The sequence below is a fragment of the Gavia stellata genome, chromosome 10, assembly GCF_030936135.1.
Source record: "Gavia stellata isolate bGavSte3 chromosome 10, bGavSte3.hap2, whole genome shotgun sequence".
NCBI lineage: Eukaryota > Metazoa > Chordata > Aves > Gaviiformes > Gaviidae > Gavia > Gavia stellata.
This window is the reverse complement of record NC_082603.1, coordinates 7,732,581-7,755,372: the sequence shown is the minus strand read 5'-3', so window position 1 is coordinate 7,755,372 and position 22,792 is coordinate 7,732,581. Positions and strand designations below refer to the sequence as shown.

Genomic DNA, 22,792 nt, shown 5'->3' with positions numbered 1-22,792 from the left:
GAAAAGCACCAAAAGCTCTCCCCAGGAAAGCAAACATTCAGGACACTTTGAGAGTCTCTCGCAGCTACTGGAAGGATATGGCGGATGGACATTAAAATACACCCATCAAAATACAGGTATATCCTTAAAAATATAAACTTATCCTTTTTTAATTTATTCCTTCAGAAGAACCCAAGACCTTTCAGATAAGAAAGCCACGGCAGCCCCGAGTGGAGGAGCTGGTAAAGGAAGAGCTGCGGAGCTCCCCGCGCACCCCCGGGGCTCGGGGACGTTCGACACTGCCAAAGGCGGGGAGCATCGGCTGCATTTCGCTGGGGTCCAGGACGTGATGGATCGGTGTGCCTGTAGCTTTCCCCAGCCAGCCGCGCACCCCCCTCAGTTCGCTCTCTGTGGCTGACTTTGGGTTGGGGACTTTGCCCTCTCCACCGTAACTCAGCAGCAATGCAAGAAGCCCAGTGCTGCCCACAGAGGCGTTGCAAAGTTTTGCAGGGTCTATAGCCGATGGCCACTAAAGCACCCATTCCCACCCATTTCCACAGGGTACATCTCCCCCATGTTTTTGTGCTGGAAGAAATGAGAAGAGCCTCAAGGATGCTCCAGTTTAGATAAAATAGGAATTTTCAGACTCAGGTATAAATTATCCCCATTTAAAACGCATATATAACTGCTGCCCAAGTCTGGTCTGAAATTCCAGGGTGCCTCCTGCTCTCAGCTCCCCAGAGGTGTGGGGAAAATTACTGCTGCCCAGTGAAATCTCTGCTGAACCAAAAATCTCTAGAAACGCTCTCTTTTAGCAAGTTATTCCACAAGGACCAGTGCCCAAGAAGGCTGTCTCCAAACATCAGTATGGCTTGAAGTGCTGGTCCAGAGACTCTCTAGGGTCTAACAAAGGTTGAAGTCACCCTGCTGCTCCCTCCCTCCACCCCATTCAGGCACAAAAAAAGTCTCCTTCCTCTACTCAGCTGCCTGCTCTCATGAAACACAGAGGAACATCATGTTTCTGAGACCTAAAATCCTTCTTTCAAATATGGTTTTCAATGGCCCGTGGAGTCAAAGGTTGTTGGAGTGGGAAGTGCAGGCTGACAGTGCGACTGCTAGTCTTGTTTTCTTAGGAACCTATGCTAAAAAATGTCTAAGCAAAACATTTCAACTTCAAAAAAATAATAGTATCTACTTGGCTATCTATGTGACACGGATCTGCAAATAGCTTTGGTTGACCTGTGGCTGAATGTATTTGGAGAATAAACACACTGATTGAAAACTTTCCCCAGATCTAAGAGTAAAAACAGCACCGGCCAACGCAGCTCTCAGCCCTCTCCCAGACTAGCCGTTAATCAGGGGCTGGTACGGCAGCGCCGGGGAGATGGGGAGGGAGCAGAGGGCCATGCAAACACTGCACGGCTGTTTTTCACCAAGTGTCCAATACTTTAATAACCCTACTCAGTTCAAAGCCTTAATGAGGCTGTGACAACCTGGCCTGGGTGCCCATTAAGACAAATGTGATTGCTAAGAGATGCCCAGCAGGATTAGAAAGCCTGGGGACCATAAAGTGTCTGAGGGTCCTGACCACCCCACATTGCAGAAACCAGCTGCTCTGCTCCTCAGCCAATGCCTCCTACTCCTCTGCAGGGCAGTGGAAGGGCGACAGTCCATCCTGGTTTGGCGTGTCAGCCAGTGGGGATGGCTATAAGCTGCAAATATCTTTGCTGAAATGTCTTGGCTTAAGTCAAGGAGAAGACATCAAGACAGTGAGGATGCGTCTTTGCACCATGGAGAGGCATAGCCAGGTCTGGAGCTCAGGGGGAGAAAACCATCCCTAAGGCCTTCTCTTCTCCCTTGCTCTCCTCGTTCACACATCCCAGATGCCTTGGGCTTCTCATTGCCCAGAGCAACCCCAGACAGCCCTTCCCAGTGTGCCCCTGGAAGTTACCTTTGCAGGGTCTTCTAGAAGCCGTTATGAAGCCCCTCGTGTAAACAACATCTTGGGAGGGATGATCTATTTTTAAAAGTGTGAGAGGTAGAAATAAGCCACGAGTGTTCAAGCAGGCATCTGGTACTGTGACCAGAGCAATCTCAGTGGGGTGGGGAAGAACCTGTGCTTCTCTCCCCTGAACTCACCCACCCAAACTCCTCCCTAGGATGCAACACGGAGGAGCGCTTCACAGAGGGAAAGCCTAAACCCCAAAAGGGGGATTTTGCCAGACAGCAGTCCTCAGATAAAATCCAAAGGATAAGGGCCATCTCTAAGCCCAAACTGGTGGTCACCAAAAGCATCCTATTCAGTATCTGGAGAGGGTGAACCTATGACTTGTTCTTCTGGAGCTACAGGATGGATGAGGAGGACCCCATGGCACTGAAGCAGCAAACTATCAGGGAAGCCATGTGTTTGCAGAACTAATTGTGTAAACAATGTCTGGGGTGCAAGAAGGGGGTCAAGGTGACTGAGAAAGAGAGGTCCTGGGCCTGGTGTGACTCCCGGAAGCCAGTGGGAAGCTGGCTGTGATCAAGCCAGATGAACAGGAAGAAATCCAGCCAAAGGCTCCAAGGTCCTGACCAACAATGAAGCCACTGTGTTAAAAAACACCCTCCAACCTAATTTTTAACTGCCTACAAGCCAGCTGGCTCCCCACAAACCAACACATCCTGTGGATCTTGTGTCCACACCCAGTTCCTGCTGGGCTGTGCATGGCATGGGGGAGAAAAGGGAGGCTTGTAACATGCATGGACATCCCAGATCCTTTGAGCAGACTGGGGTTGCCACATCTACACTTCTTTCCTGCCACCCTTTAAGCAGCGCTGGCCACAGGAGATGGACATTGAACACCAGTCTGTCACCCACAGACACCTGGTCCTTACTGTGGGCAAACCACAGCACCGCACAACAGCACAGCTCGTTCACACATGCTTGTGCTCTAGCAACTAGAAAGAAATTGCTCACCAGTTCAGTGCTGATCATTGAGGGGAGGGTTGGGAGCAACATGCACGGAGTGAGTTTCCAGCCCTTCCTTGCATCCCAACCAGTGACTGCCGTGGGACAGCCACAGAACTCCCTCTTCTGGTCACTGTGTGGTGGCTGAGTCTCCCCAGATGATCTGCCATCACCTTCCCTGGATCTGTGTCCCACAGAAAGATTTCCTCCTGGCTTTAAACTGGATGCACTAGGGAAGCAAGTGCAAGCCCTTCTGTTTTCATGTATTTCTACCTGATCCTCTTTCAAAACTTCCTGAACTGCAGAGAGAGACCACCAAAAAAGCTGCAACCTCCCATGGACCCAAGTCCCAGAGAGCCACGATGATGCTGAACCAAGCCCACTTTGCAAGCCTGGCAGTGAGATGAGGTGGGATGGGAACAGGTAAGGAAAACCAGTGGGGTGGTCAAACTGCTGTATCCTCCAGTTGTCCCATGTGAATATAAAGAGCCCATTAGAGCTGCCTGAGGGCCACTCTCAGGCTGCTCTATACTATGCCAGAAACTGGTTAGCCCCAGAGAGGTTATCCACTCACCTGTAAGGCGAGGCAGTACCCCAGGAGAGATAGTCGGTGGGTCTCGGAGCTGGGCGAGGTACTATGGGCTGCTCCACAGCAGTCACGTCCCCTGAGTAGGATTTGAGCAGAGAGGCGTTCTTGCTGGCCAGCATGGCCCTCTCATTCCGGCGAAACTTGGCTCTCCGGTTCTGGAACCACACCTGGGATAGGAAGCGCACAGACCCACCAACCATCACAACCAGCTCTGCTGCGACACTCGCCCTTTCACCACACCACCTCTGCCCTGCCAGGCAAGACAGGACTTTGCAAAAGCAGGCTGCCTTGGCAAACTCTAATGACAATCCGTATGTTTGCCTTGATAAAGCCCTCGTGCAAGGAACTGGCTCAGTGAGGTCCCTGTGGGTCTGTCCTGTGCCGTAGGCAGCAAGGCCTGGGAGTGGTCTACAACACATCATGTTCCATGGTCTACTTTGACCTTCAGAAGGTGTAGGCTTGCAAGCTAAGAGCTGAGCAGCTCAAGGTAAGGTGAGCAGCCTGAGCACAGGACATCCAACATCTTGGCCTTGAACAAAGCGTTTGAACACATCTGACTGGGCAGGTGGTAAGTATGGAGGCAGATCAGGCCTGGCAGTCCTCCTCAAAGCATGGCACGCTTGGGACTGCAATACAGCATGACCCAGAAGCTTGGTGACCCTAGTGGGCCACACAGACCCTGAGGATTTCTACTGCCGTACTGGAATGGCCTGATGAACGCCCAAAATGAGGTGTGTCTGGATACAAACTGTGGTGATTACCTGAACTCTGGCTTCAGTGAGGTTGACTCTCCGTGCAAGGTCTTCCCGTACAAAGGCATCGGGGTAGTGTGTCCTCTCAAAGACCCTCTCTAATGCCTGGAGCTGGCTGCTATTGAAGGTAGTCCTGTTCCTTCTCTGCTTTCTTTTCTTCTTTTCTTCTGAGTTCAGCTGATCATCTAGGAGAGACAACTGGAGATGTGAAAGGCTAGAAAGCTAAGAGCCCACAGCAATGGGGTGAATAACCTCAGCGGTTTTAAGATGGAAAGTGCTTTGGAAGGGGCTTGCACAATTTCAACACCACACCTTAACCGCACCGTGTTAGTCCCTATGTAAAAAGGAGGTGGAAAGCGCATTGACCCCAAGCATTTATTCCCCAGCTCAGCTGCGCAGGACTTGTACGAGCTCTCTCAAGCTACACCACGCCTCAGCTTCTTTATCTCTAAAAAGTAACAAAAAGGTCCAAAATGCATCTCCCCATTCCTGGCAATCCTAGAAACCTCTTCTAATCATAACAAATCACAAACCCCTGTTCTCTCAGCTTCAAATTTCCGAGGACTGCCCTTACTGGGACATAATACAGCCCTCTGGGGTGAGCACGAGTCCTGCGCCAGCTCTTACTGACTGTGAGAAGGTGTGCCTGTCTCTGAGTAACGAAAGCGCAAGGAAACGGCTATCACTCTGAGCTTGACCACAGCCAAGGTAATGCCGTTCTCTGTATGTAGCTCCATTTGGCTTAAATGAGGACTGCACTCTCTTATTCTCCCTGCATCCAGACCGAGAGGAGTCAGTTTGGGCAGAGATGGGGGCTGTGAACAAAGAGGTGTCAGACAGTGGATATGAAGCGTGACTGGTACGGGCCTGAACAAGAGGCAAGCACAAAAGCCAGTTTCACTTGTATGCTTGCAAGCCAAGGACATGGAAATGCAGTCAGACAGACATGGATAGCATTGCAATTGGGAAGTAAAAAACCAGTAAGAGAGAGACTGAGCATAAGCACGTTGGATACTGTTGACTGAAGAACAGTTCTGCACTCTCCAGCACCCCCTTGCCTTGCCCAGGCCAGCAAGGTGGTGAGCAACAAACTACATGTCCCGTAAGAGCGCATACTGTTTTGTGCCTGGTTTGTATTTACTCCAGCAATAAATCAGTACATCTGTACATCTAGAGTCACACTTATCACTACTGCCTGTGCCCACAGTCACTGGAGCAACATCAGTGATGAGGTAACTATGAAATGGCTTTTCTTAGCGAATGCCTGCTCTGCACCACCTCTCCTTTTTCCAGTGCTGTTGCACATGCCAATGTAGCAGCAGCGATGGAGCTATCAATGCATGGGCACTTGCAGGCACTGGCAAGCGGTGAGCGACGGCTCCAGGGGTTTGAATGCTCTTTATTAGGACAAACTGGAGGCTATGACACTGAGTTTGCTTCTACCCTACCTGTACCAAAGTACATTCACTCATCACACCAGTCACAGCACAGCAAACGCTTCGGTTACCGTGGGAAGCCACACCGAAGGAAGCGGAGAGCAAGGCACCAGCTGGCAGGAGCGGGAGGCCACTGCTGCCTCCGTAAAAGATCCCCGTTCAGGCTGCAGGACTGGTATGCCATCGCCTTGCACTCGTCCCTCCTCCAGTGCTCCGGTATGTGTGGGGTCCCACCAAAACCATCAAGGCTTCTCATGCTCCTGCAGTCCCAGCCTTCAACACTCCCAAGCACACTGGGCAGAGCCCTAGGTGGGCAATGTCAGCATGGTCCCACTGTCTTACGTGGAAGAACAGTAGTTACACCTGGGAGGATCTGAGTCAATATGCATGTCAGCATGCATTAAATTATATTGACCATTGTACCTACACAAATGCATGTGCTAGTGAATTATATTTTAAGTTAATCACTGCGCACCTTGGCCCAGATGTCAATCTCACCACTGAGAGTCCACGGGCTCGACCTGCTATATACAGTTGCAGAATATCCCCTCGACGGTCATTCCTTTTGCCATATCCAAATATGACAGCTCCCCTCATCCTCCTGTTCTCGAGGGGGTATGTAAGGCATAGCGAGAAGCTGACAAGGAAATTAAAGTCTACAGTTGTTGTCCTCACCACCTGTTTGTGTTGCTTTTCACAGCCCATCTGGTAACAGTTACTGCACCTGAACGCCTTTGGAGCAAGGCCCATCCATTTGGGAACAAAAGGACATTCCTCTTAAATTAAAGAAGGTTTTTCAAATTCCTCCAGGTTTACAGCTCTTCCGTCTCAAATCCTTCTCCAACAGCCTGACGATCCCCAGCAGACTCCCTTCCAGCCCGGGGATTCCTGAGCGCAAAAATACGCCCTTGGTTTTCATGTATCCGAGAGGAAGCGTTTGGAGACCGGTTGTAAACAGGCACGTTGAATCGTAAAGCTGAGCTGGGATGGGACTTGCAGAGGCAGGAACGTGCCACAAAAATAAACACACACAGGAATCCCAGGGCATTAAAACAAGGCTACAGGTGACTCTATCCTGCTCAGGTGGTGGGAAGCGAAGGGATGAATGCATGCATTTCTACCTGCTGGGGGGTTTAGCTCCGTCACAGGGTTCATCCCTTATAAAGAAGCAGAAAAGTCACAGAATCACAGAATCACTAAGGTTGGAAAAGACCTGTAAGATCATCAAGTCCAACCTAACCTAAGTCCTGCACGTTCCTCTCTTGACTCATCATCAAAGCCTTTACAAAAAGGGTCAGTGATTTTCCCCTGGCTTTACTGGTGAGCTTCAACAGAGCTGTGCTGCCCTGCACCACACGACACAGCAAGCAGCGAAGAACAAGCCTTGGGGCACGATTGTCCCTCTGAATGGCAGAAACATTGCAAGACCAGCTGCTGTAGAAGCCAATGTCAACAAGGGTGTCTGGCCTCCTTCTGAGCTATCCACTTGATGATGCTATTTTCTAATCTAAACCCTGCCTACGTGGGCAGGATGAATAAATCAATAAAAGCCTCCGAGACCCCTTGGGAATCCCCTCCAGGCCTTTGAGGCATCAGTTCCTGCCCAGAAGACGACACCCGGCTGGAGTGAGCACGAGCCCAAGGCCGTCTGGCCACTGCTCAGATCCTGCGTGACAGTTACACATGAGGAAGGGTGAGCACATCGCTCTGGGGAGCAAGAAGAAGGGCCAAAGCCTGCAAAACGCTGGAGAACAAGAATCCCTCCTGCCAAGCACGTTAACACAATTTGCCTGGTTTCCTCCCGGCGTAAAGCGAGACACCAGTGATTCACAGCTCACCTCGTAATTACCAGACCCAAAAATAGCAGGGCCAAGAAACGGAAAGTTGCAGGCAATGTCCGTGTTGCAGTGACTCACGGTCGGGTGACCGTTGGCTCACGTACCTCCAGCATCGGCTGGCACAGAGCAGGGACGTGAGTCACCCCCTCTCCAGGACGCAGCCGGATGGAGGTGGCTCGACAGCTAAATGCAACCTGCGACAGCGGGGATGGGATTTTGAGATCTCCTTTCACTGCGCCTCTGGAACAGCACAACACAGCGAGATCCAAGTGCCTACAGCAGTTACTCGGGTAGCAGAAAAAAAAGTAATAGCTGTATTAGCCCAGAGCGCTGCTGGGTTGATCACTCCTTGCATTTTGCCATGCAGACATGCCGTATGTTGATTAAAAACCGCTAACGAGGGAATGCAGACACCTAAACCCCAGGTGTCTGTAAATGTCACCTTGCTCACAGCAGTCACCGGCTGCCTTCAACATGTCAGCAGGGTTGTTTTTTTTTTTTTCTGCCATTATTTCTTTATCAGGAAACAATGCTGAACACTGAAAAATGGTATTCCTAAATAGTGTTGACAGCACTAGTGACTGGAGTCAGCAGAAAGAGAGAGAAGAGGAAAACAGCTCTAAAGCTTTTTAGATGGGTCAGAAGTCTTTCATCAACTTTCTTTTAATCAGAAATATTTTATTACAAGCAGCATTCTCAAAAGCTGAGCTGCTTGCAAGTGCATGCCCCAGAGAGACTGAAACGCACGAACCCAATGCTGGAAAATCTGGGAATTTAATTTCAAAATCCCAGCCTTTCATGTTGGGCTGGCGGATTTTGTTTCCTGTTTCCACATTTGTGTTTTCCTGTGTAATTTCTACATTCACCCATGACATGCAAATCCTGGTGTCAAACACAAACACACTTAAAGGACGCACCAGAGCATTTTTAATTGCTCCTAAACGATACAGTATGAAATGTCCTATTCTTTTTTTCCTCGTTCATCATGTCTCCTCTTGCAATGGGGCAGATCCACACTTGAAGACCCTCTGATCTAAGTTCCTTATTGCACAGCGGGTGTCCTAGCATCCGTGACTATCACTGGGGTACCATCAGACAGCTCCTGTTGGGATGCCACATTGAAAATACAATGCATTATAAAGCAAGACAGAGTTGAGAACTAAATGTCTACATATAAGTTACAAGATCAGTATTTTTTCCACCAATACTTGCAACCGCAACATATTTTGGATTTCCAGTTTGCAGGAATGCTTGTGCATACTTGCTTTCATTCCAGGTCGGAACAAAAACTAATTTCCAGATGGGATTTACATTGTGTGGGCAGTTTTGAAAAGTTTTGACCAGTTCTATTAAGGCCAGAACCCGCTATTATAGTACATTAATTGGATCCGAATTGAAAGTCAACAATTGGAGTTAATTAAGTGAGGGACAGAGACATTTAACCGCAATATTATATATGGTAAGGCAGGAAAGATTCGTCACATCAGTTATATAAACTGTAAACTGAGAAAGGATTCCAGGAAGAAAATAAGGAATCACACTATAATCACAGCCTTCAAAATAAGAAGCTACCGCTAGAATCTGAAAGCAGATTAAAGGAAAAGCAAGACAAATTATTTCACAAGGAAAAAAAAAAAATCTAGAAACTAAAAATCTAGCAACTAAAACCTCTTTTAAAATAAAAAAAAAAATCCTGCAAGCCAAAAAAAGAGAACATTTTAATCAGAGTGGTGGAGAAAGAAAGGAAAAAGGAGAATAGATGGGAGAGGAACAGTTCTTTTAATTGGGTTTAAAGTTAAAATTTAAGAAGATTGAGTAGAAATATTTCCAGGGGTCCCCCCTGGCTCCAAGCAGACTCCTCTCCCCAACATCAGCCGTCCAGACAGTTACAGCCCTTCGCAGGCTCATGTTCCAGTTTAATCCGCGCTCTGCTTTGCTTTCGATTCATTATATCCCTCCAAAACATTGCAACTCTTTGGGTGCCGGGCAGCTTTGTCAACTTATATCACAAAAAACAAAACACAAACACAAAAGGTTTAATCAAAGCTAAAACAAGGCACCAGGAAGGGGAGCGGGAAGCAGGGACGGGGACATACAAAATCCACCTGATGACCAAGCCCTGCCCCAACCGATTTGAGACGGGTCTCGAGTGGTTTTTCCACTCATGCGGGATGCTGGAGATGAGCCTGCCTGCCGCGGAGCGGGGCTGCCCGCGGGCAGGGGGTCCCACCACCATCGCTCGCGCGAAGACGAGATCGCACGCCGTCTAAAACTGCTGACAGACACCGACAGCGCTCGGCGCCGAGCCCGGCCAGAGCAAGGTTCACCCTAAATGAGACGATCTCAACCTGAAAAGCCACTTTCCAGCCTGAAAACATCACGTCGGCAGAAAACGGGGAAAAGCCTCGCACCTCTATTTTCCCTCAGCTTGTTTTCTTTGACCTGGGTGGACGGCCAGGTCCATCGCTAGTTTTGCAGCTTCCCTTCCCAAGCATCGCCTGGAAGGATCCCGCTCCTCCGGGCAGCAGAAGCCCATCGCCCAGCAGCATCCAGATGTGAGCAGGGACAGAAGAGGGGCAAGGGGACCCACATGGATAAGATTTCGTGCTCAGAGCCACCTGAAGTATCTTTCTAAAAGCTCCCAGGAGAGAATGAAATATGGTTTATACATATTTCCATGCATGAAAAGTATTTTCAAATGGAAATAAGGTTTAACTTCAGGGTACACAAATGCTACACAGAGAAGTTATAATTACCCTCCACCAGGCATCACAAATGTAGGCAATATGGAATGAAGACAACACTTTAAATATGTTAAGGTGGGAAATGCCTATTAAGTCACATACTGAAGCTAGCCCTGACAAGCAGCGATACCAAGCCCAGCAGTACAACCGTGGTAACAGCAGGTTTGGTTTTGTGATTACAGGTCAGGCTACAGAGATTTTTGAACTATCATTTTTCTCCCATTACACAACACCGGCTGAGCTTTTTTCTAACCTTTGCTGTTTATTTGTTTGGTTTTTTCTGCACCACCTGTGCACAAGACCTCAAATTATTTCAGTTATACAGAAAATTCAAGTATCTGAAGTCCCAGTCTTGTTAAGATCACCAGGAACACAGAAAAATAAAAGAAGAAGAAACCAAAGAAACAGATGCTACATTTCTTTTAACAGCCTTCACTTCTGATTATCTCGTAAACTAATCAGGTTCAATTTTTGCACATAAAAAATAAGTTACCTAGCGCACAAGCATGGAACTTCAGAAAGACGATACTGAATTTTTCATAGAAACCCCAAGTTTTAATATTAAATGGAAAAGTGTGTGTATTTTCAGTGTTACCCATGGGACCACGGCAGTTCCTCTCCGAAGTGTCTGCAATGTGGAACCTATCAGGATAATTTTTAGCTGACCGCATACAAACAATTACATATCATTACAGAGCTGTGAATAGCTTTTGCATGGATAGCGTGCCTATGGTCTCCCATTGCACTTGGCTCTGCCTGCCAGGCTCGGGGAACCCACTGAGGTCCTGTGCAACCACAGCTTCACCAACGCTGACGGTGAAACCCTCGTTGTCCTCCAGCAGGACAGGAGCTCGAGCAGAGGGACCTCCCGCCTGTGCCATGGCCAAAAGGGACATTTCCAGGTGGGTTTCAAGGCACAGCACCAGATGGTGACTCTCATGCACCAGGAACGAGGTCTTGGGGTTGTCACCTTCCTGGTGGAGAGCCTGTAGAGACCTCTGAGCTCCTGAAGACTAGTTTCTAGCATGCAAACAGTCTTCACCCGGACTTACTGGGCGCTGCAGGGACCCGAGTGCAGAGGCATCCCCCATGCTCTGCTCTGCACTTTTGTGGGTCTGCAGAGCTGGGGATCAGGTCGCCCTGCAACCCCAACCTGCTCTGTTCCTGGCCCACAGGCAGGGCATCATCAGAAGCTCCTCTCTAGCAGCTAAGAGCCCTATCCTATGGCAAATGTAAGACAAAACTCCTTTTCAGGGCGGTTTCAGCTCTAATGCTCTGCCTCTCATCTGGTGGGAACCTGCAGAGCACATGGGCAGTTACAGCGGCTAAGATGTGCGTCCTCCCTAACCACGTCAACGTTCCTGCTCGCTGGAGTTGACAGAAGAAATGATGTTGGGAAAAAAAAAGTAGTCATGATCCAATGGAAATCCAGAGAGTCTCCCCGGAAAGACATGACGTTAAGTGTTAATTACTGGGAGAACAATATTTGTGGGGGCAAAAGTATATATCCTTCTCCAGAAATTGGTACAAAGCCATTGAAAGTCCCCCTAGATCCCACAGACCAGTCTGAGTTCTGCTGTAACAGCTCTGCTTTTATATTCGCTAGGGTTTTCCTTCCGGGCATCCTACAGCTCATAAGGCACATGGCTTAGTCCTGCTCTTCTAACAAGCCTTTCCGCCGGGTCTTGGGGTCAGAGTGTTCCCATAATACAATAAGCGCTGTATGGATCTCATAAGCTCCAAGGCACAGTATGTTATGTGTTTGGAATTCCTTGTATGCTTTTATACTTTGTTTTACATATTGTAATTTTTATATGCATTACCACATTGATCCTTGGAAAATTAATTTAAAAAAAAAATATAATCAAAAGCAAACACATATTTTAAAAGCCTGCCAGCGGCAAATCATGTTCTGTGAGACTGCACTTTGTAACTGACAAAGAGACCAAACCACCAGACCGTGGCGGTGATCCAACAGGGTGGATTTACCAGGCTCAGGAGGAGACAGAATCCAAGGGGGCTGTGGTGTGTCCCCCCCGCTGCCGAGTCCCTCGTTAGAGTAGCCTGATGCCACAAAAGCACTGGACCCATGACAGAGAAGCAGAAATGCAATTGCACCGCTCCGCCAGCCAAACCCCGCCACCATACCCAAAGGTATCCTATCCAAAACCGGTCTGTGCGTCCCAGCGCAGCACTCAGCTGCAGTGACGTCCAGCCGCTGGTGCCGGTATGACCACCAGACCTTCCCTGGAGAGCTGGAGCACCTCAGCCCTCACAGCCCCTTCCTCACTCTTGGTTAAGACCCGGGATCAGCGCGTTTGGCAGGGCTGAACACGTGTGAAGTCACGGCTTCGCAAGGACAGGGGTATGACTTCCAACGCCCGCATCCTCTTCCCATCAGCTCCCCTTCCCATGCCATGTGTCCTGATGTTTCATCTTAGGAACTGCATTCATGCAGCCAAGATCAAACTTCCTAACCTCCGCCCTGTTCCATCGGTATTTTCTCATTTCCAAAGCCGCCTCTCTATGCTCTTGGCCCCCTCCCTGCCCTAGTTAATTCCAGATAACATCTTTCTCCTCTCCGGCACCCTTTCTTGTCCTTTCTACAAAGGCTTGAGAAGCCGAGTTGTGTAACGCTGCCCCTTTTAACTCTAACATGCATGTGGTGTGTATCCAAACCAGCACAACGGCTGAGAGTATTCCTCTTAAGAGTCAACACTGCTCTTAGCTTGACCATGTAACAAGGACTTCCCATGCAGGAGCGGACTCGTGCACCAGGAAGGCCAGTATCCACATCCACCTGGATACCACCAGCGGCCTCAAAGACAGTGGCAACGACTGTCACGACAATTAGGCAAGGACAGGTTATTAATCTGTTTTCCACACTCATATCCCCCTGCAGTGAGCTCCATAGGGTTACACCTTATACAAAAGGCACACAGTATTATTTTCACCTGCTTTCCTGTCGGATTCACCTGGTGTCCCCTTTCTCTTTATGTACAGAGGTGATCCACAGACCTACAGCTGGACACGAATCACAAACGGGTGTCACCTATGCCCCGGGTTTCAGGGATCAATATGCCCTTCCACGCCAGGCTGCTGGGACAAGACTTTAACAACAAAATACAGAACGCGTTAGGGAGACTCCCTCATTGTAGGGACCAAGCGTGGGGTGGATTTCGATTCCTTCCACAGGAAGGAGTCCCTAGGAGAGAGCAACACCGACGCGGTGCTGGGTGCTTGGGCCAGGGGTTAATGGGGTGCGCAGGAGCCAGGAGCACAACACAGACAATACTATGGTTGCTCCGGCCCTTTGGGGTGGTACACTTCAGCCTTTTCAAGGCCTCTCCAGCCCCCAGAGTAGTCCCCGAGACCAAAATAGATAGAAACGACTTTCACCCTCTTCTGATGGCCACGGATTCAGAAGGCTGAGCCTCCCGGTTAGTACCCATGTAGAAGGATGCATCTGCCAGAAGACACGAAGTGGGGACCCTGCAGTCCCCCTTCCACTGCACACCCACCTGAACTCTGGGCAACACTGCTTTTATTAAATTTTCTCTTGTATTTAAAAAAAAAAGGCAACAAATCCTCATGAACTTCAGCTAGAAAAACCTTCTAATGGGGAAAATTAGAGATATTTTTGCAAGAAGCAGATAAGTGTAAAAAAAAAAAAAAAGGCAAAAAAAAAAAAAAAAAAGGTTTTGCCAAGACAGAAAAGGGCTGCTTTGGGGTCGGATTTTTTTTTTCAGTCCATATATAAGTTGCAGATGAACCATTTGGCATTTTGGGCCTTTCAACTGGCTCATTTCCAAACGCTGTGGCAGCCGCAAGAGTCTGCAAACGTTACCCAGAAATCTCCCGCCTGCACCGGGAAAGACTGACTCAAGCTGACCGGCTTCATGAATGTCTCCACTTGTTCAGGTCCCCGCAGAGGCCCACCGTGCTGCTGAGAAGTGCCATTATTAAACAGCCCCATCCTGACTGGATCTGGAAATTCACTTGGACGTGGTTTTTTGGTACGTGGGACCCGCGCAAGCAGACAGACAATGACCGGTGGGATGCACACGCCAGCTGGCCCCACCGGTAGGCAGAAACACAGTTCTCAATGGATATTTCATCTGTTTATTGTTGAAATATCCAGGACTGCAAACTGCATGGCACAGAACGACCGTGCCGGGACCACGGGCCAGGAGAAGGGGAAGTGCAAACGAAGGCGAGAACATCGAAACCAGCTCTGCAAAGGCTGCGCTCCCCTTTCATTAGCATCCAAGAACAAATGTGTTTTGACCAAATCAGACCACCACTGCCATCGCCCCTACCAAGCAAACTGGACTGGAGCCACTGCAGAGCTTTGCTTAGAAATCCAGATTTTGACCACTAATGCATTTTATGGGTCCCTCGATCACAACTGGAAAAACGATGGCATCCGAGATCCAGAAATAACAGAACTTGAGCTCGGCTGGCAACATCCAGCCCACCTGCCTCTTCCAAGGGCTGAGCATCCTGACTGGAAGCGCGCTCCTTGGGTGGGGGATAAAGGACCTTTACATCCCGCTTCGCTATGGGAGGCAAAGGGATTAGAGCACATAGGCCCATTTCAAAAGAACTCTTTCTCCTTCCCAGGTCCGTAGTGAAAACCTGCTCTTCTAAGGCCAGGGGACAGGGAGGAGGGACAAGGCTGCTGCTGGGCTCTGGGGGCTTTTTGCTGGACACAGGGACATTCAGCGAAACAGGAGGGCGGACGGGATGGACCACGGGCTCCAGCGTGCTCCGCGCCCCGGCTCTGCGGGATGCGAAGGGAAATCAGGCTCAGATCCACCTCCATCCTTAGCCTCTTCTGGACGGCGAATGCATTTCACATTAGCTAATAAATTGCTACATCTTATGTTTCTTAGCCTGCTGGAATGATGAATATTTTGGAATGTATTTTGAATGGTTCCCTGCCAGAGTCGAACAATCATCTAGAGATTTTAAATCAAAAGGCTGAAAAATGGAAACCTCTGTATTTCCACAAAGTTCACTGCAGTTTGAAAAGCACAACTCCCAGCAGAGGAGGCAGAATAATGATTGTCAGAGCTCCTGCGAATTGGGGCAAACAAGGGATATGCTGGAAATGACAATCCCTAATATGGAGTAATAATCTTTGCCTGCAGGTGATGAATATATGATAGGGTATCCGCTAAATGCTGTCCGTAGCCTGGCCGAAATGTCAGACACTCTAACCTGGAGGATGAGACAATTAAAGGGATCTGTACGGAGAGACAGGACGTCTCAGCCACAAAGCACTGCTTTCGGTCTGGTGCAGGGCTAGCAGACGAATGCTGCCTTTCCAGCACAATTTAATAGAGTTTAAGGCTTTTTAAAGGCTCTAGCTAATGAATCACATCCATTGCCAGACTAGGCACATCCTCACCTAACAGAGGAGCATCTCAAAACCAGCAAAAGACTTGATGGCTCACCCAAGGTAGCACAGTTGGAGAAACAGGATTATGCACCCGTGCTGCGCCTCATCACCCTGCTCCAACCGCCGCATGCTGCCAGCTGCGGGAGTCCAAATCAGTTCATGCAGATGACCGGTCACCACACAACGAGGGCTGAGCAAGCTCAGCGCAACCCCAAAGCTTGGACGCAAAGTCTCCATCGATAAAGGAGACCAGTAAGTGGTCTTGTCTCATCGGAGCAGCCACAGATGGAGCGGGTCCAAGAAATAAGTTCCTCACTCCCCCGTGGAGATGGGCTGTCTAGACACATTGGCAAAGCTGCGCTGCCGAGTTTGCAGTGCTGCATCCTTCTTGTACACAGCCTGTCAAATACAGCAAATTCCCCTGGCCTGTTAGCATGGGCATTTTTTCAGACTTCCTAGTGTCAGTCATGTCCAGAAATGTCAATCACATTTAATGAGAAATTTTTAAACAGAATTTTTTTTCCCTAGGAAAACATAATTTTTTTTTATCAACTCTCTGGCAAAATCATTTGCTGGTTATTTAATTATGTCCATTTTTACCAACAATTAAAGTAAAAATAAAGTAAGTCAAGTACAAAGTATTTTTAAGCCAAGAAACACTGATATTTGAATATGAATTACAATGGAAAACCTGGGGGAAAAAAAGTCCTCCAAATAATAAAAAAACCATTGAACAAAACTATGGGAGCCAGGTGATGTTTTTCACTAGAAAAACAATGATGTTTGAGGATATTTAGAGAAAGCACGCCTAGCCTCAGGGCCACATTCAAAACAGTATGTAAATGTAGGTTTAAAACCATCCCTCTCCAGTCCCTCTCCCGATGAACGGCAGAATGAGCGCTTTTGCTCCAGATCAAAGCCCTCCTGAAATCAGTAAATGACCTTCCACCAGATTCAAGTTCATGGGGGTCATTAGCATGTATTATACAGATTTCTCCATCATCAGAGGTCCTTAAAACGAGCTAGAGGAACGTGTGTCAGGACTGGCATAGGTCAAACAGCACATGCAAATTCGCTCTTGCCCCGGGAGAAAGGTGGACTGACGACACAGCTTCATTGGGTCTCTGCCAGACTCGTGCCCCTGGAGCCCACACCATGCTCCCAGCTCTCGGTGGAGCTGCATTTGGGGGAAGAGCTTTGGGAGATGGCAACAAAACCAACAAAAAAGCAAAGCTGGGGACAGCAGATAGAGGAGCAGGGTGGGATTTGGCAGCCAGGGAAAACTCCCCGGCTCCAGCTTTCTAAATGACTGTGAGCAAGCCAGTCTGCTCCTCTGTTTCCTTCCTTCCCATCTGTTTAGACATCCCACTCTTGGAGGACGTGTTGTGCCACTCTTTGTTCATAACACATCTAGTAGTCCTGTACTTACAGGGGTGCAGACAAAAAGCAGATCACTTTAAAATAAACCAGAAGTGGGGTGCATTCACTTTACAATTGTGCCATTCACGCTGTTGAGTTTCACAGCACGGAGAATAAATTAAGAGCAAGTAGTTAAAACACTTTCAGTATATGGTATAAAGGTACACAGCAGCTATTTCATTTCAGCTGCATATGCAAACGCTAGCTAGTGTATTTGCGAGTACTGCAGACCGCATTTCCTGGCCATCATCAGTGCTAACAGTGAGGCTCCACATCGATGCTGGCTCTGCTCTTAAGCCTTTGCAGAAAAACTGTCGGTTTTGATTCATAAATGAAGGCAGATGGACTTATTTCAGGTTAACAGGGCTCCATAGCAAGGTTTAATGGCCCCCCAACAGCGGCTGGGCACCACCGTGTCCTTGTGCTGGGGCTTCCCCAGGCTGCGGCAGCGCACAGCTCCTGAAGCTCAAGCTCGGTCCCCTCTGGGTCAGCCACAGCCGTGGCCGTGTGACGGCGGGTGACAACTGAGCATCACCTGCACAGAGCCCCAGATCACCCCACTGCTGCAGTGCAGCCGCTCCCTCTACCTCATCGACCTACCAAACCATCGTTCCAGGGCCTGGATGCCTGGGTCGATTAAGACAGAAGTGGCCGTGGGATGGGCTTTCCACTCTGCTGCACCAATGGCATCCCTTGAGCGGACTTCTGAAATCACCTCGTCCCTAGGAAAGAAAGCTCAGCTGCTCCTGGCTGCTCACAGAAACTCTGAGAGCCTTCAACTTCACGCAGGAGATCTCCGCCAACCTCTTTGGTCACAGGAGTTAATGCATTAGTGAGTGTGCAGGTGACCACCCGTCAGAGGTGGCTTCCTCCCTCCTCCTCCTCGTGCAGCTCTCCATACATCTCCTGGAAAGGGGTACCGGGGACGGACACCACGGCTCAGGCTGAAGGCCCTCTCCTGCCAGCCTCAGGTCCCAGCCACGTGCTGGAAGTGCTGCCAGCAATGCCAAACTGGGACTGATGCGCAGCCGTGAGCAGCCAGACACGAAGCTTTTGGCCATGGGCCACTGCCAGCCCCCATCCCTGCAGGCACGTCCCTCTGACCAGCCCCAGGCCACTCACACCAGCTCTCCAGGCTCCCCCTTGGTCATAGAAATTGAATTCAAATGGGAAGATCGAGATCCCAGCATGGGAATCCAGTGTCCTAATATGCCAACAACTGTACCTGCAGCCTGGTCAGAGCCTGGATTTTCTGAGACGGATCAGTTGGGAATACCCTTCAACTTTGGGCACGAGGGACAACTACAGAGCGGTGCTGGGTGGACTGAAACATCCCCCATGCAGGTCCTGGAACATGCATATTGCTATGCAAAGACCACTGCCATGCAACGTGGTGTAACAAATATCAGAGCACCCAAAGAGCCCCAAACCAGCTCGGAGAGAACTAAAGCAGAACGATCTGGTGCTGAAATAGGTCCTCTTTTTCTTTTAAGCGCAACTCATTATATGTTTGCTGGAAAAACAGAAAAGCATTTTCCATAGAGAAGAGGACATCCAAGAAAAGCCCTTTCAGACATAAATTGGCAAGAGGCTCCCAAGCATTTATCTTCGGCATAGAATGTGCTCTGTCAGGAGGGCTGTAACTAACAATACGCTGAAAAACACGCCACAGACTTCCACTGTATTTTATTTGGCACTAAGGGGTTATTCCTCAGCACAAAGTATTTGCAACTGGCATCAGTTAAACGAGAAATTACAACCTTCAAAAGACCTATTTAGCGTCAGCTGCAGAAAGTACGGAATTTGCCATCGGCTTCAGTGACAACAGATTATGCCCCATAAAATGCTGCAAACATGCTCGGCTACAATGCTCGGCACGAGCTGCCAGTTCAGCGGGGGGACTGGGGACGCGGCGCTTCCTGCCCTTCTCGGGAGGCTGCCGCCTGGTTTAGGACTGGTGACACCCCTCTCCCCGACCCTCCGGCTCTTGTGCCTGCCCGGTTCAGCCACGGGGCTTGAGACACAGCAAGCTGGTTTCTGCAAGGACTCTGCAGAGCCGATGGGCAGCCGGCCGAGCCGGGCTTGCGCTGGCTCTAGCCAGGCTGCAAAGAACCTCTGAGCCACACAGCAGCATCTTGCTCCATTTGGAGCAAAATACCCCAAGCTTGTTAGCCCCACAGCTCATTAGTGCTACGGAGGAATAAGAGGGAAGCGCCTCATTCCTCTGTGCTGGGCGTTCAGCTGGGACAGACTGAAGTCAACAGTGTGGACGGGTCAGGAGGGCATGGAACCCAACGGGTGGGCTACCTGGCTCTGTGCCCAACGTAGTGATTTGGGAGCTCCATCACTCCCTGATCCCGCACAGCTCAGCTACATTCCAGGATGAGAGACAGCTGTGCTGCCCCTGTCCCATGGGATTATTCCCACCTCTCCGAGAGGAGTAAAGAGCTCTGCCAGCAAACTCCCCAGGCCCTCAAACCTCTTTCCACTCCGGCTTGCCGAGCGCTCCAGAAAAGGAAACCTCAGAGTCGGAAAACCTTCCTGGTGTTTGCTCAGGACGAGCGCCGTTTCCAGGCAGGAGTGCAGGTGGAAGCGCTCTTCAGAGAGCATGTACGCCTGGGGAAGAGAGGGACTGTCACCTGGCCCCCTGCACCGGGCCAGCGCTATCCCGAGTTCACCTGGAAAAAGCGACGGAGATTCTTGGTCCAGAAACAATCACCGCCTCGGCTCTCAGAGTGGGCTCCAGAGAGGTCAGCATGAGCTTGTTTTTCCTGCCGCAAACCCGGAGCCCGCTCAGCGAGCTGCAAAATGCTCCCGTCCCCGCTCTCTGCAAGAACTTTACTGTTTCCTTCCGCAGCCCAAGCCAGAGAGGCACAGCTACAGCAGACCTACAAAGACAGGGGTTTATTGGGCAAAGACCCTTCGTTTACCTTGCCCTGGCAGGATATTTAACCATTGACGGGACTCGTGCAGCAACAACGAAAATGAAAGGGGGAAAAGGAGACTTCTTGCACATAACTGCAGCCTGCGGCAGGCAGCCTGCCCCGCGTTAGCACGCACTGCTCCAGCGCTTGTAAAGCCCCGACGTTGCATGGCTTCTGCAGCCTTTGGGTTAACCCCTGCTCCTGCAAGCCCAGGAATTGTCACTTAGCTTGAAATTAAGTGTGTCTGTGAGTCTTTACTGGGCTGGGGGAGAGGGGATGGTTTTGTCTTGGCTGTGCCACCCAGCGTTGTTTGCACACAGCAGGAGCAACCAAAACAAGAACAACCCAAACGTTCACGGGGTGTAAGTTGGACCCTCCCAGAATCGCGTGATTGCCTCCCTTGGAGACAGGCATCGAGACAGGCTCCGGACAGACTGCGCCTTCTCTTGGTGCATCCTCTGCTTTTTTTTTTTTTAACCTTGAAGCTGGCTGAGCCTCATCCTTCTGACTGACACACACTGCCAGAGATGTACTTTTTTACAAAAAAGTTTTCACATGACCCCAGAATCTGGAGCCTAAAAGAAAATAATACAACAAGAATTAAGAGCCCCGGTCCTTCAAGGAGTCACAGCAATGCTGAGACCGGACTTCGGTCCCGCTGTACTGGCATGGCACATTCACGCAGTAAGCAACGGTCTTCCCCTCGAGGCTTCAGGCACTCTGTTAGCGAGCCAGGCAAAAGCCGGCATCCTGGCAGTAAAGGTCTATCGTCAGCCAGTTAGCCCAATTTTAAAAGCTGAAGTGTGACAGCTAAACCCATCTGCAGAGCCCTTTGATGCTCAAGCCACTTGCAGTCAGGCGCATAACTACAGGCTGAAATGCCCAACTTGAGGCAACCGCACGGGAAAATCTCGGCCTTTTCCCACTCCAGAAGTCAGATGGTGTTTTCGACAGAGCAGACCCCGGAGTCTTCTCCTAGCTTTTTGTCAGGGGAAAAAAAAGGCCTTTTAAATGTACTCTCCTTACACAGAAGCTCACAGGAAGACCAAGCTAACATGGTCAAACGATCGTATCAGAATCGTGTTTCATTTCCCAACGTCTGACGGGAAGAAGCGTATCAAACCGCATGTCATCTGCTGCCGTGGGCTCGTTCCTGAGCGAGCGCCTGCCGAACTGACAGCAGACGCAGGGACCGCTCCCAGCTTAGACACTGCTTTTACTTCACGGATAGTGTAAGTGCCCCTAATGAATAGAGACATTTTCCTGAATCAAAAGCAAGAGGAAGAAAAACCCCAGTCTTCACATAAATTAAACCTAAATTTCAACCAAATCTGTTCCCAGCATTAGAAGGATTGCAGGAGCTGGAGATGAAAAGCTCCTTTTAAGCTGAAGAATTCATCCCCTCATCCCCGATGAAGGATGGATGGGTTACTAAAACAAATACTACATTTCATTCTGGCTAACAGCACTCTGATCTTGCCTTACATGAACAGGGGAGGCAAAAGCGCTCCCGATAATTATCATTTACACAGATACGACTTCAAGCCCTCTTGCTTGCTGAGCCTGGGCTGTGATACGACATGCAGGGTCCTCCCACAAACCTCGTCTGTTGCTCAGGCATTTGTTTTGCAGTTGCTCTGGCAGTTTTATTGCACCTATCATCCTGCACAGAGGTAACCGCAAACAGAGGCCAGCGGGAGTAGGGAGGTGATCATGTCCCTGTACTCAGCACTGGTGAGGCCGCACCTCGAATCCTGTGTTCAGTTTTGGGCCCCTCACTACAAGAAGGACATTGAGGTGCTGGAGCGTGTCCAGAGAAGGGCGACGAAGCTGGTGAGGGGTCTGGAGCACAAGTCTTGTGAGGAGCGGCTGAGGGAACTGGGGTTGTTCAGTCTGGAGAAGAGGAGGCTGAGGGGAGACCTCATCGCTCTCTACAACTACCTGAAAGGGGGTTGCAGAGAGGTGGGTGTTGGTCTCTTCTCCCAAGTGACTAGCGACAGGACAAGAGGAAATGGATTCAAGTTGCACCAGGGGAGGTTTAGGCTGGATATCAGGAAAAATTTCTTTACTGAGAGAGTGGTGAAGCATTGGAACAGGCTGCCCAGGGAGGTGCTGGAGTCACCATCACTGGAGGCGTTCAAGGAACGTGTGGACGTGGCACTTCGGGACATGGTTTAGTGGGCATGGTGGGGTTGGGTTGGTGGTTGGGCTTGATGATCTTACAGGTCTTTTCCAACCTTAATGATTCTGTGTAACAAAATACTAAAACTCCTCACCCCTGGGCAGAGGCTGTATCTTTCCCTGGTTACCTGCCAGCCTATGGCCAAAGTCAGAGTCCCATCCTCGCTCCCTGCCTTGGGAGACCTGCTGCTGCACTCACCCAGAGCCGTGTCCAGAGAGACGGGTGCCCCCCCGACCCCAACCGCACGTCTGCTCCGTAGCTCCACCGCCAGCTCCACCAGCACTGGCTGAAACAGGCCAGGCTGCCCACAACAGCGCTGAATCCCTACAACTGCCCGGGCAGCTCTGGGGTATCCTCTCCTGCCCAGCAGTCCCTGGTACCCGAGCGTCAGCCTTGCCAGCTTTCAGGTACAGCCTGTCACCAAAAACTCCCTGTGCCTCCAGTTTTCACACAGAAAGGGCTTTGACTTCTCTCAAATCATTAGAGAAAATGAGCCTGGGAAATTTCAAGGCTTGAAACCCAAGCACTTTAAAAAGTTACTACCTATAGTAACCAAAGGAGTAATCCTTCCTGTA

General features: G+C 49.8%; 1 protein-coding gene across 2 annotated transcripts in view; it reads right to left on the bottom strand.

Annotated features, from left to right (window-relative positions):
* The window catches only part of PRRX1 (paired related homeobox 1), a 40,346-nt gene that overhangs the window by 1,571 nt on the left and 15,983 nt on the right, over positions 1-22,792 (bottom strand). Inside the window, exons 2-4 of one of the 2 annotated variants that reach the window (XM_059822246.1) lie at positions 4,280-4,455; positions 3,504-3,685; positions 1,945-1,996 (exon numbers count right to left, since the gene is read on the bottom strand). In XM_059822246.1, coding sequence (XP_059678229.1) covers positions 1,945-1,996; positions 3,504-3,685; positions 4,280-4,455 — 410 coding nt within the window. Of the gene's footprint in view, positions 1-1,944; positions 1,997-3,503; positions 3,686-4,279; positions 4,456-22,792 lie in introns of those variants that run through there. The other variant, XM_059822245.1, reaches the window with a different exon arrangement.